We start from the raw sequence: 14663 nt of genomic DNA on the forward strand, positions 1-14663 counted from the left end.
TGCAATTGCTACTTGAACAGGACATAATTCTTTGGCTAAATGCAGTTTCCACTACACAATTTACTGCTGGAGATGACGTGGCCGAAACTTTTCATTGATAAGGCTGGAACTTACTGGGAAGTGCCCATGTCAATGGCTGTTGACATTGCTTCGGTTCCTTCTGATTCTGGTTTAAGTTATCATTTGTGTGTGGATCATGCAAGTGGACTTCCCAAGCAACATGGTGGGGTTGAGGTCTGCAGCATGCCTCCTGGTTTCCCGTTCTTGTCATGCATAAAAGCTGCATGTTCATTTAAGAGGAATGTTGATATTTGGAGAAAAAAAGACGGAAAACTGAAAATGATCCAGCCATATGATGTATTTCTGACTGAGCCCCATATTGAGGCATCTGCAAGAATTGGTAATGGTTGCTTTCTTGAGAATATTTAGTTTCTATTTTTTACAATTGGCAATTGCAATGTAATGTTGGCAAGAGCAGCAACAAACTGTTTTACATTTCAAACATTGGCAACCAAAACCTTCTTTGGAATTCTAAATGAGTTTATTTGGAAAAAGCATCAAAAGTTTAATCTAGAATCTAAAGCTCTAACCGTACAAAGAAGAAGTTTTAAAAAATAAAAAATTCATTTTAGATTTAACAGTGTCCGAAATCATCAACCATTTTAGCCTGTGAATAACTTGAATATCTGCAATTGTCAGAATAACCCTTCCAATATGCATCTCTAGATTAGAGTTTTTTATTAGTGCAAGATAACTATCCCATAATATATATGTCCTACTCTGACTAGCGGTAAGTCTATATTTACTTATGGAGACCCAAAGGTTGCTTCAATATAGTCACTTTTGAAGGGTGCCTATTTACCATTTTGTGATTTCATAGTGACGTGAAATTTAAAAAAGCAAAGGGCACTGTAATTGTGGTTTAGTTGATGATCAAGCATGTTCTTGTACTCTCTGCTAAATTAATGCTCTTGTTCAATAGCTGCTTGTTAATGTGTTCTTAGCTAAGCTTAATGCCAGTTATCACTTGTGTATGATTTTCTAATTTTGCATTAGAGATGATATTTTTACTTCATGCGCAGGATGTTTCCTTTATGCTTCTCCCATAGGTGTAGTGCACATTTTATTGTATAAGCTAGAGGCTGGCTTTTCTATTCATTTGATCACTTTTCATCTTATATCCTTGAGAGCTATGTGCATTATATATATATATATATACACACACACACACACACACATATCGTTGTCATGAATATTTTTTTCGGCATAAAATGGCGAATTTTTTCTTGGATACGCCAAAGTTGTTTTTCACGGGAAAATCTCGACAAATTTTAAAAAAGCTAAAAAACTAAAAATAAAATGTGAAATATAAATTTGGTAATTAAAAAAATGAAAAAAAATTGAAAAAATGCCAAAAAACAAAAAAAAGGAAAAAATACAAAAAACATGAAAAACAAAAAAAAGCAAAACCAGGGGAATAAAATGTTTTTTTTTTCTTGCTTTGTCATTTTGACGTTTTTTTTCAAAAAATGGGATTTTTCCTCTTTTTTTACAGCTGACTTGTTTTTAACATTTTTCTCTCTTTTTTTTTCAAAGTAAAACGTGTTATATATATATATATATATATATATATATATATATATATATATATAACACGTTTTACTTTGAAAAAAAAATGAGAGAAAAATGTTAAAAACGAGTCAGTGTCACAGATATTGTGTCACAGATATTGTGAGATTTTCAAAAGACTCACTATATTTACAAAAAAAATCAGGAGAAAAGTCATGACTCACGAGATTTCAAAAATCTTACCAAAACGAAAAGCTCTTGATTTTTTCACAACTTTTTTACGATTTTGTTCTGAGATTTTAATATTTTTTAATTTGTGGAATTTTTATGGTTTTTATGTTTTTTTCTAATTTTTTATAAATTGTTGAGATTTTTCCAAGAACAACTTTGCCGAAAAGTACCTGAAACGAACCTCACTGTTTTCTCGAGAACGATTGTGGCAATATATATAGATGTGTGTGTGTGTGCGAAAAATGTAAAATTTCAAAAACATCACGATTGATGCTTGTGTGTCAAAGCAGAAAAACAGAAACTATGATTTCTTCAGAATTTTATAATTTTATATTTTTTAAAAAATTTTCAGAGATTTTCCCAAGAAAAGCAACTTTGCTGAAAATTGTCTGAGAAAAACCTTGTCATCTACCTGAGAAGAATATTTGTGACTCTGCTTGTAGACAGTGAGGAAGAAAAAGTATGGCTGAGTGTTATAAAATAATGAAAGGCTTGGAAGACTGGATGTCTTCACTTTTAAATGGTATAGATATATAATTACTAGTGCTAATCTTGCAACTTTTAAATTATCACATGAAGCTTAGGCATATCTCATATAAGTAATGACCTATGTCACATGGGTGTGGATACGGTATGGGTACGGGTTCAGACATGGTAAATTTTGAAAATTGTGGGTACACGGGTACCACAAATTTTTATATTCTAAAAAAAAAAACTTAATAATTCACTCGTATAATCTCATAAGAAAGTCTCAACCTAAACATTGTTTATCATAAGAACACTATTATTATTAAACATGAATTTGTAGTAGGTTGGAAGGCTCCTTTTCCTTTGTTCGCCATACTACATGTCTACATTAGAAATAATAAAAAATGCAAAACAAAAAACATATAATGAACAAAAAATAAGAATATGTCAATAAGTTACCAAACATGCAGAAAAATGGAATTGGAACTCCAAATATCACTTGCATCTTTTAAACTAAAAAATTTCACACTGGTCATCTAGCATACTAGCTCTTGAACAAACAACAATAGCCTTCTCGACGGGAAAATGAGCATTTCTAATGGCTCTCCGGGAAGCAAGTATCAATCTCACACTAGAACAATAAAGAATTCAATATTTGTGCCACTGCCAACGAGGTTCATAGAGTTATTTTTCAACTTCAAGGAAGAGATAAGTATAACATTCAAAAAAATTAAGACAGCAAGGAAAAACAAAACTTTGAATGACGCTGCAGAAGCAACCGAGTAGGTTGGCTCTAGCCTAACATCAAGTGTTTGAAATTGGGTCTTATTAGTAACAATAAAAAAGAGTTTCAGAAATGGAGCATGGGATAAATAAGAGGTCTCTTTTCATAGGTAAGAAGTTTACAGTAACAATAAAAAAGAGTTTCAGACATGGAGCATGGGAGAAAGAGGTCTCCTTTCATAAGTAAGAAGTTTACAACTAGAGACCATAGGCTTCCGCTCAAAATGGAAACAACATCAGTTGACAAAGTTTGCTCCACCTCCATTGCTGTAATTAGTTGAACTAGCAACAAAAGTGTCACGGCGGTTTTGCACGTAAAATCAATCAAAATATGAAACAAAAACATCCCCAAATCAAAAAAAAAAAAAACCCAGATCAAGAAAATGAAACCCTAAGTTGTAATATTGAAAAAAAAAAAAACACTTGGCTGCTGCCGAACACCACTGGACGTTGCTGTGGGTGGCCGGACATCGTCATTGTCACTAGTCATCGCTGCAGAAGAGATCTGCTGCAGAGAACGCGGGTGAGTCGAGCTCTGCTGTAGTAGAGCTCAACTTCTTTTCATGAAATAAAAAACGAACAAAATTTTTGGTTTGGACCGGATCCAACCCTTACCCAAAGCTTCTGCCATACCCGCTTCTGCGTACCTGCGTACCGGAGCGGGTACGTGGGGGCAAATCCCCGTGTCACATAGGTAATGACCATGAAAGATGCAGCTCATAAGTGAAATTTAGAACAAAGAATCATGAGTATGCAACAAGGTGATAAAAAATTATCATGAAGCTCTGATCCACCTATGGGGTGAGTTGGCTTTATCTAAAGTTAAATATCAATGCTAATCCTAAAGTTCTCAAGAAAAACAATTTTAGGAGTTGAAATTTTACAAATTTGTCAACATTTGGGGCCCAAATTTGTTAAGTAAGAACCTCTATTGAGGTTGTAAAAGAATACTTTGAAACTGAAGATGATGGTCTTATATATTCTTGAGGATATTTGTGCAAGCCTTTCAAGGCTCATGGTTTACACAGATGTTGACTGAGCTGGACATGTAGATGCTCGAACGTCAAGATCAGGGTATTGTGGTTTAATTGGCCCAACCTTGTCCCATGAAATAGTAGGAAGCACAAGGCAGTTACTCGCTTAAGTACAAAAGTGACTTGGACTAGACATTTGTTTCTTGATCTGCAAGTTTTAGTTGCTAAGTGTCTTTTTTTATGGGACTATCAAAGTGATGTTCAGATTTTTGTTCACCCCATTTCTCACGGGGGATTAATTAAGCACAATAAAATTGACCAGCATTTTATTAGGCAAAAGATTGGAGCCTTGTTTTGTTTGGTTGAATGATCTGATCATTGATTTATTTACTATGGGACTCAACAAGAACATCTTTTGGTTCTTAAAGGTAAGTTGTGTAAGACTTTGGGTATCGAACTATAACCCACGATCAGTTTCAACAAAGGAAAGGTTAAGAGAGAGAACAAGAAAAGAGAAATGAGGAAGGGAGGTGAGTCTTTACATTTTCACGTAGCTCATTTATGTAATGATCCTTTTACACAATTTACAAGAATCTAGGATGAAACAATCACAATAATCTAGAGTCTAGAGTGAAGCAAACACAATAGTCTAGAGTCTAGAATGAAACAATTACAAAAATTACAATCATGACCCTGCCTAGATAAATGTGATCAGACATAGTTAGACGTGTTGGATCTGTATCTAATCAGACATAGTTAGACGTGTTGGATCTGAATCAGATTAGATCCAACATCTTGTCAAGTTGTCTATGGTTCAAGTCTTCAAGACCATGCATAACTTGAGGGAGAATGTTGAAAAAGATATTATTTGTATTTATATGTTTGTTTTAGTTATTTGGATTTGAACCAAGTTCCTTATTACTTGTATCCATTTGTGCATCTCTGTAAATACCCATTGTGTATAATGGCATTATTGTAATTGTTTGGTTAGGATGTCGACATCTTCTCCTATTAAGACGTGTTTTTGGCCTTTTTTCTTCCTTTTCAGTTCTTTACTGTGGACAGATTTTGCAACATCTTTTACCACCTTCTCCTTATTGGTCCTTGTCTATTCCCAGCAAAACTGTTTTGCGTTCTGTTGACGGGTTTTGTTGTTCGGGTCCGGATCCGTACCCGATCCGGTTTGTCCTAATTAGGACTACTTATATCTCTGTAAACCCTAATCTTTGCGTTAATGAAGTTTTGAAGAGAGAGAGTGTCTGGAGGCTAGTGGGCACCAGACCTCCTCACCCGTGGTTTTTCTTCCCTCGCGTTGAGGGTTTTTCACGTTACATCTGTGTGTTTTCTTCTACTCTCGTGCACATTTTGTTTCTACATGGTATCAGAGCCGTCGGACTTGGAGAAAACAAAATATGTTTTTTCTATGGTTGTGAAGTTCCAACCCTGACTGCCGCCGCCGCTACCACCGTCGCCGTCGCTACCACCACCGCCGCCGCTGCCCTTGCTGCGCCGCCGCTGTCGCCGCACCGTGACCACCGCCGTTGTCGCCGCACCGTGGCCGCGTGACTGCCTCCGTCGCTGCCCCGCCGTGGCTGTGACCGCCGCTGCTGCGTCGCTGGTGTCGTGACTGCCGACGCCAACGTCTCTGCTGACGCCTCTGCCGACGCCGACGTTCGACCACCGACGCCGTTGCCTGTTCTCGGCGCGCGCTGCCAAGCGCCGCCCTCTGCTTCCGCCGCGTCCTGCTGCTTCCGCTGCTCCCGCCGCTTCCGCCGTTGATCCCCGACTGCGTCATCTCACCTCTTCTCTAGGTTACTGCTGCTGTGTGTGTTCTTTGGCAGCCACTTCTACCTGGTGATCATGGCTGACTCGTCTTCTTCAGTCAATACTAATCTACTGATCATGTACCGGTTCAAGTTACCACCATTCAACTTACCAAGGAGAACTATTCCCGATGGTCTGCTGCGATTACCATGGGGATTGCTGGGCGAGGACGCATTGCCTATGTGAATGGGAGAAAGGTTGAACCTGCTGCAGATAGTCTGGCTTGGGATACATGGTTTCTTGAAGACAACCAGGTCAAAACCTAGATTGTCAATTCAGTGTCCCCGGATATCCAACCCCTCATTCTTCGTAAGAAGACTGCAAGGGATATGTGGATTATTTTGGAGCAGATGTATGGCCAAAAGAAAAGGAAAGTTCGTGTGTATCAACTTATGAAGGATGTGTATTCCCCGCGACAAGGTGCTCTCTCGGTTGCAGACTTTTATGCAACATTAAAATCTAAGTGGGAGGACCTTGACTATCACTCTGATATTCCATGGAGGTGTCCTCACGACCAGATGCAGTACATGACTGATAAATGGGAAAACAGGGTATTCCTTTTCTTATCCGGACTGAATGATGACTTTGAAAATATAAGGAGTCAGATTCTTAACTCTGACGAATCATTTAGTATTGAAGATGTCTATTCCCGTGTTGAAGCTGAAGAACAGAGAAGGCTGCTTTCTAGTGGACGAAAAGGGGAAGAACAGTCTGCCTATGTTAGCCGTGCCCCTGTGGGAACTCCTCGTTCTTCCCGAAAATGTACACATTGCAAAAAACTTGGTCATACTAGGGATTTTTGTTGGGACCTGTATCCAGAGAAGAAGGATAGTAGGGGGAGGTCTTCTAGTGGGAAGAAGGCTGTATCGTCTGCAACAAGTCTGAGTGATGGGAAAGGTTCTATTTCTGCAGAACAGATTCGTGAGCTACGAGCATATTTGAGCAAGATTGATGTTGGTCAGGCAGATACACCAGATGAGGTGAAGATCAATCAAGCATTGGCTGTTTCAGGGGGAGAAGGTACTTCTTATATGGGTGAATGGATTGTTGACAGCGGTGCCACTCATCACATGACTGGCAACCCCAAGCTTTTCCATGACTACAAGCTATCCTTGGGAAAGGAACGTGTGTCCCTTGCCGATGGTTCCTTTACTTCTGTGGCAGGGAAAGGGAGTCTTTCTTTGTTAAATAATTTTTTAGTTCATGATGCCTTACATGTTCCCCATCTTCCCTTAAATTTGTTATCTGTTAGTAAGATTACCAAGGAACTGAAGTGTGAGCTTATATTTTCTGAAAAACGTTGTGTTTTGCAGGACTTGGTGACAGGGAAGAGGATTGGGATTGGTTTGGTGTCTGATGGGCTGTATCGGCTTCCTATACGCGTTGTCACAGCTCTTATGTCAGTAGTCAGCAGAACAGAGAAGGAGGAAGAGTGTCGTCAGTTATTTTTGTTTTGGCACGAACGCCTTGGTCATCTCCCATTTGGGATTTTGAAACATTTGTTCCCTGAACTATGTTCTAGTTTAAACATTTCCATGTTATCATGTGATGTGTGTCAGTTTGCGAAGCATGTTAGAGCTTCTTATCCAATTTCAAATAGTCGTTCTAATAAAGCTTTCTCCTTGGTTCATTCTGATGTGTGGGGGCCTTCGGGCATTCATTCTCGTGGTGGTTTTCAATACTTTATAACTTTTATAGATGATTATTCAAGGTGTACCTTTGTGTATTTGTTGAAAGATCGTAGTGAGGTGCCTCACATTATTGAAACTTTCATCCTCCTAGTGGAAAACCAGTATGGAAATTCTGTCAAGACTTTTCGGTCTGATAATGCTCGTGAATACATGTGTCTCACTGTTGAAGAATTCTTTCGAAAGAGGGGGATTGTTCATGAGACATCCTGTAGTTATACCCCCCCTCAAAATGGGGTTGTTGAGAGGAAAAATCGTCAGTTGCTCAATGTCACCCGAGCCATACTGTTCCAAAGAAATCTCCCAAAATACTATTGGGGTGATGCAATCCTTACTAGTGTCTACTTGATTAATCGCATGCCTAGTCGTGTGCTAAAGGGTCGTACTCCCTACTCTATGCTTCCAGGGAGTAGTCAACCTTTTCATCTTCCTCCTTGAGTCTTTGGATGTGTGTGTTTCATACATAACCACAGCCCCAATGTGAAAAAACTTGATCCCAAATCTATTAAGGGCATCTTTCTTGGGTATTCTTCCACTAAAAAAGGTTATAAATGTCTAGATCCCACCACTGGTCGTCTTCACATTACCAAAGATGTCACATTCTTGGAGCATGTCTCCTATTTTGGTGAGAATTCTCTTCAGGGAGAGAAATTAATGTCTAAGGAAGAGTATTCTCCCACACAGGAAATTCAGTTTACAGACTTTATGGATTACAGGCGTGAAGAGAATCCTGTTGCCAAGGTGCTTGGCAAAGATGAAGAGGGGACGACTACTGATGTACATGAACAGGAGAAGGAGGGAGAGCATCCTATGGTGACAGAACAAGAGGGTAATCGTATGTTTGGACAGGTGTATTCCAGGAGAAGAGCTTGTACTGACAAGGTGATTGATGATGAGGAGGTTACACCGAATCCCAATCCTACTTCTTCCTTGGATGATCCAAGTCGTGTTCAGAAGCAAGATGTTGGAAGAGAAATTCAGACTGGAACAGAAAAGGAGGATCTTCCTATTGCCTTGAGAAAGGGTGTCAGGTCATGTACCCAGCACCCTATTGGTAACTTCGTATCTTACTCTAGATTGAGCACTGACTATAATTGTTTTGTATCCTCCTTGGCTGTGGTTGTGATTCCCAGGAATGCTACAGAGGCTCAGGGTGACACTAAGTGGTCTCATGCAATGAAAGAAGAGATGGAAGCTTTAGACAGAAATCAGACATGGGAGGTGGTTGATATTCCTGAAGCAGCCCACTTGGTTGGGTCGAAGTGGGTCTACACTGTTAAGTACAAACCAGATGGGAACATTGAGAGGTACAAAGCACGATTGGTGGCCAAAGGGTTCAGTCAGAAATATGGGGTCGACTACTTAGAGACGTTTGCTCCTGTTGCAAAGATGAAGACTGTTAGAGTTATTATTTCATTGGCGGTGCTGAAGGGTTGGGAGATGTGCCAACTTGATGTGAAAAATGCCTTTCTCAATGGAGATCTCGAAGAGGAAGTGTACATGTGCATGCCACCAGGTTTTGAGAAGCCTGGAAAATGTTGTAAATTGAAGAAAGCTTTGTATGGGCTGAAACAGTCTCCCCGAGCATGGTTTGAACGGCTCAGACTTGTTATGAAGAAACATGACTACAAACAAGGAAATGGAGATCATACCCTGTTTGTAAAGAGAAGAGAGAGTAAAGTTACTCTACTATTGGTTTATGTTGATGATATGATCGTTACAGGTGATGATAAAGAAGAGATAGCAAGATTAAAGGGTTTACTATCTATTGAATTCGATCTAAAAGATCTTGGTAAGCTGAAGTATTTTCTGGGTATTGAAATTGCTAGATCAGGTACAACTCTTGTACTTAGTCAAAGGAAGTATACCCTGGATCTACTAAAGGAGACAGGAAAACTGGGGTGCAGACCAGCCTCTACTCCTATAGATGCTGGGCATAAACTTGGTAGCAAAGATGGAGAACTATTGTGTGAAGAAGCTAAAGGGAGATATCAACGTCTAGTTGGCAAACTGATTTATCTCACTCTGACTAGACCTGATATCACATTTGCTGTAAATGTGATGAGCCAGTTCATGCATGCACCTACAGATATGCACTTGAAGGCTGTAGATAGAATTTTGTGCTACTTGAAGAAGAATCCCGGAAAGGGACTTCTATATGTGCAACAAAGATCTATTGAAGTTGAAGGGTATTCTGATGCAGACTGGGTAGGCTGTGTTGACACCATAAGATCTACTTCAGGGTACTGCGTCTACTTGGGGGGAAATTTAGTTGTTTGGAGAAGCAAGAGACAAGATGTGTGTTCCCGCTCGAGTGCAGAGGCTGAATATAGGGCTGTGGCTACTGGGGTATCAGAATTGTTATGGCTGAAGATCTTACTGACAGATATTGGAATAGAGATTGAAGGGCCTATGAGGATGTATTGTGATAACAAGTCTGCAATTAACTTGGCTAACAACCCGGTTCTTCATGATCGAACAAAGCATGTGGAGATCGACCGTCACTTCATCAGAGAAAGAATTGATGCTAAGGAATTAACGCTACCATACATGAAGTCTGAAGACCAAACTGCTGATATCCTAACCAAGGCCTTAAGTGTAACTCCATTTGAGAGAAATGTATCCAAGTTGGGCATGTTTGATATGTATGCCCAACTTGAGGGGGAGTGTTGACGGGTTTTGTTGTTCGGGTCCGGATCCGTACCCGATCCGGTTTGTCCTAATTAGGACTACTTATATCTCTGTAAACCCTAATCTTTGCATTAATGAAGTTTTGAAGAGAGAGAGTGTCTGGAGGCTAGTGGGCACCAGACCTCCTCACTCGTGGTTTTTCTTCCCTCGCGTTGAGGGTTTTCCACATTACATCTGTGTGCTTTCTTCTACTCTCGTGCACATTTTGTTTCTACACGTTCTAATGCACGTGCTGAATGGTTTTGAGTTCTTCCAGCCTCATTGTGCTCCTTTGGTGTCTGTTGCAATTGCAACCAGTAGCAATCTAATAGGATCCGGTCATACAGTGAGTTAGAAACTTAGAACCAAACTACAGGCAGCTGGTTTGGTCCATCCTGCAGCTAGTCTATGAACATCCACGCATTGCACATTCTACTTAGCAGAGTCTGGGATTGATGAACTCTCCTCTTTTTCAGGAATACCTTTTTTGGGGCCTTTGGGATAATTTGCAATACTTTCTGGATGTAGAAATGGATGTGACTGGTCACGTGGCTGGGTTCCCTCTTCCAGTCACTTGCTCAAGCTTAACACTTACCTAGGCTTTGTCTAGCTCCAATGACTAGATTTCTAGCAGATGAAGCTAGTGTATCTTCTTTTGGCTGTATATATTGAGGCTGAGGCTCTCTCTATTTTGTGGCTTGTGAAGCCTGTCTATGGCTTAATTAAATATCATTTCATTAATATCTGGATCGTGGGGGATTTGTATGCATACTGCTCTTAGGGACCATTGTGATTTTGTGTTGTGGGCTCTTGTGAATCTATTTCCTTGCATAGATTCTTTCTCAATCTCTGTGTAAGCGTCTCCATACCATTTCATTACAATCAAATGCATAAAAGAGTAACCATACGTAGACTATATATCCGTAGAGAAAAGTGCGACAACGAGACTTGGAAATGCAGAATGAGAGTTCATATCATCATCCGATGAGTGGAAAAAAACTGTGTTATCCGAAGAAGAATGAGCTAGGGGGTTCCACAAATTGTTTGATGAAACGTTATGGCTAATGTTAGAGGAAACAGTATCAGCTAGGGGCAAGCACGAATTCAATGCCCCAGAGGGTCAAGCTCAATTGTTGACTCTTTCTCCATTCATTTTTTAATGGGTTTCCACTCTGATGGCTGTACACTTGCTTAACGCTTAACCATAAAATGTTATAGCTACCTGAAAGCACTGCTTTTCTGTTTCTGTTTCATTTGTCATTTTTTAACTTCCTTTCCCTTTTGCAGGGATCATATTCTGTTTTTCCTGTGTTTATCTCTCTTTTTCAAATATATATTTGAGGGGAAAATTGAAATTTACCAGTCGTCGGATGTTGCCAGATAGCTAAATATTTAAAAGCCCTAGTTAAATGCACCATAAATTGTCATGAAAAGCACCACAACCTGTCATTATGTCGTGTCTGGTACTTCCATTGCATGGTGTTTTTAGTGATGGCTTTTAAACATTTGGTCATCCGGCAACATTAAGGAGCTGGCTGATTTTAATTCCTCATATTTGATGATAAGAACTTGGTTTGATTTTACTTCTACCTCTTATAGGTGGCATTCTCAAAGGTTATTTTGGTGGTAGCTCTACAATGGCACGTCTGAAGGAAATGCTGAAAAGTAAAGACCTTGGATTTCTTGCTAAAAGGAGGAACTCTCTTTTGTCTGTCGATGCATTTGCATCACTTTCCTGTACACTTCAGTATGGAAACTTTCAGAGGCTGTTTTTGGACCTTACTCGACTGTCGGCTTGTGCGGAGATTTCTTCTGGTGCATCACTTGTCTCTGGTGTTGCTCATCTACTTGATGATTTCTACAAGAAGAAACAAATAGATATGGAAGCAATGTGTGTTGTTTTCCCTGATATTGTGTTTTCTTTCCAACAGCAGGTACACATCTATATTTATTTTCTGGCTCAGTTATACACAAAATATTTATCTTCTGGGTAAATGCATAAATAACAAGTCAGCTTCAGATTTATTTATTCATGCCTGGGGAGTTTTTTATTAGCTACTGCAAGAGAAAACCTCCCACCATCATGGGCCACATTAGCAGGCTTCCCATAGATCTAATCCTTGATGTTTCACTTGCTCCTTGACGTCACACCTAGCTTCAGCCTTTAGGCTGTAGATGTACACTGGTGGGATTTGTATTTGTGAGTCCCTTCACCTGATGGCAGTTGCAAATGCCCTCATTAAATGGGCAAAATGAGCCTTTTATTTACTTGCAAGCACAGAAAGTTGGAAGCAAGCCTTTTTATTTTATGTACCAGTAATAGTAAAAAGGCCAGATTTATACCTTTCATACCTCAAAATTTGGGAGTACTTTTAATGTTTTTTGAGAAGTTTTACCTCCTTAAGCTCAGAATTATATTTGATTTGTTCAGCTATACAGGCCTTCATTTGAAAGTGTCATTTTTGCAATTGCATATCATCAACCAATCTTTTAGTAGGACAAATACCGTTTCTCTTGCAAGAAGCCTGGTTTACTTCCTAATCATGGGGCCACTATCCAGAAACTTCAAATGAAGATGGTGTGATCCCTTTTTAGGAGTACAATTTATCCTGGAATAATGTTTCTTAAAACTCTGGTCTCAGTTTGTTTTATAAGAGGACTTTGTTTTAATTGGTGGTTGGCACTTGTTGCTGATAATTTGCAGATTGTGGGCCCTTTCAGTTTTCGAGTTGATTCCACAGTCACGTTGGACCCCAGGTATGGTTCTTGTGTGCCTCGTGTAAGTGACTCGGTCTATGCTTTGGAGTATGCCTTGCAAGTTCTTGGTTCAGCTAAAGCTGTTGCCTGGTACTCGACGAAACAGCGAGAAGCAATGATTGAGTTGAGATTCTTTGAGCATTAGGTAGTTGCTTTAGATTTTGTCCTGTTGTGCCTGACCGATTGATCAAAATCAAGGAGAAGAGAGCAATCTTGCATTAACATGGTACTGATGATCTCTGGCACATGAATCAAGGATGTGGTGCAAAATGTCATGGAACAGCAGCAGGAAGAAATCGAATATATTTTCCATCTGTATGTGCTGCTGGCAGATTACCAGTTGCATCATTGACCACTGAAAAGTTCAGACGTGAGACAAAGGGTTCTGGATGGTGTATCAAAGATGGAATTCTCAGGGGGTTGCTGAAAAAATTAGGATTTAGGCAGTGGCTGGGGCCAAAGTAATGGAGCTTGCTGAAAAGCCAACGTTTAGGGGAACAGGAATCCACTGATCTTGTGAATGGTTGTCCAACTCTTCTTTATGGGTATGTGTTGACATCTGCGACCAAATTTACAAGCCAGAGCAGTAGACATTGTTAACATATGTAATCTCACTGGGATCTTCACCTTCCATTTTTAATGATACACGGTCACTGTTATGAGCATTAATGATTTACTACTTGTTTGCACCATCATATTCATTGGGAATGGCTGGATAGACCAACCGATATGATGCACTTCCAAAGGCGTTTTGTCAGTTTTGTTGTCACATCCGCATAAGCTTCCAAAGGTAGTGCCAATATACTCTTGGTTTTTCGCAAAAACTCATGTCATGACCCGCGTCTGAAGCACGGGGAGGTTTTGCAGCGAACCTATCTTTTCCTTTTTGTTACTTATATTATAGCGGAAGAAGCACTTGGGCTTGTTACAGCTAAATAAAGTAAACCTTATTTTGTTTTAATTATAGTCACAGTTTGTATCTCTTTTTTCAAAAATAAATCGTAAACGTAACTCTATTGTAAGCTAGTGATTGCATTTAAGGTATCGTTAGTAAGCCTTTAGGTGCGTGACCTCTAACAAACTTGAAAGCTCTCCTAGGCGAAAATTGTGAGGTTCGTGCAGTGTTTAAGTGCGATCCGAGCCATGAAGCTCACGTCTTGGAGCACATCACTACGGGAAACGCCTCGAAGCAAAAAGTGAGGCGCAAAATTGCACGACTTGATGCGCAACTGGGCACCCTTTTTTCTCTTTTTCAAGAAATCTGTTAAAACACATTTTTTGTCAAGAAAAGTGTTTTCTTTTTACCGATCTTTTTCACTTCATTAAGAAAAAAGCTTTTCGATATCAAACCCCCTCTCCACTCTCTAAGGAACACGCTGGTGTCCTTCTCCGATCTTCGATGAATGCTGGTGTTCATCTCCACTCTCTGATGCTCTCTTTCTAATGCTCACCAGTTCCTTGCACCCTTCGACGACCACTCCGTTCACTTTCTCTTGACCCCCAATTCTTTGTCAATAACTCGAAAAATCGGAAAGCTGAAATATGTTGGTTTGGTTGTTCTCCATGATTTTTGCAGGTCAGATCTAGTGGAAAGAAGAGCAAGGATGTGGTGGATGCTGCCGAAATTTTTGTAAACAATTTTGTTTTATTCTAAGGTAATACAAGTCAGGTTCATTTTAATATATCTCATAATATTCCG

At 39.7% G+C, this 14663-nt stretch overlaps 2 protein-coding genes across 2 annotated transcripts in view; both read left to right on the forward strand.

The window, feature by feature from the left end:
• LOC116254626 (protein TRIGALACTOSYLDIACYLGLYCEROL 4, chloroplastic) overlaps positions 1-13659 on the forward strand; it is a 37280-nt gene extending 23621 nt beyond the window's left edge. The window contains exons 3-5 of the mRNA XM_031630137.2: positions 46-400; positions 11807-12141; positions 12912-13659. Coding sequence (XP_031485997.1) covers positions 46-400; positions 11807-12141; positions 12912-13109 — 888 coding nt within the window. The 3' untranslated portion in view covers positions 13110-13659. The remainder of the gene's footprint in view (positions 1-45; positions 401-11806; positions 12142-12911) is intronic.
• LOC126410066 (uncharacterized) lies at positions 6368-7206 on the forward strand. Its single transcript, XM_050077879.1, has 2 exons — positions 6368-6869; positions 7163-7206. The coding sequence occupies exons 1-2, from the start codon at positions 6368-6370 to the stop codon at positions 7204-7206; spliced, it is 546 nt and encodes a 181-aa protein (XP_049933836.1).
• Positions 13660-14663: the final 1004 nt, after the last annotated feature.

Source organism: Nymphaea colorata, chromosome 5, assembly GCF_008831285.2.
Source record: "Nymphaea colorata isolate Beijing-Zhang1983 chromosome 5, ASM883128v2, whole genome shotgun sequence".
Lineage (NCBI taxonomy): Eukaryota > Viridiplantae > Streptophyta > Magnoliopsida > Nymphaeales > Nymphaeaceae > Nymphaea > Nymphaea colorata.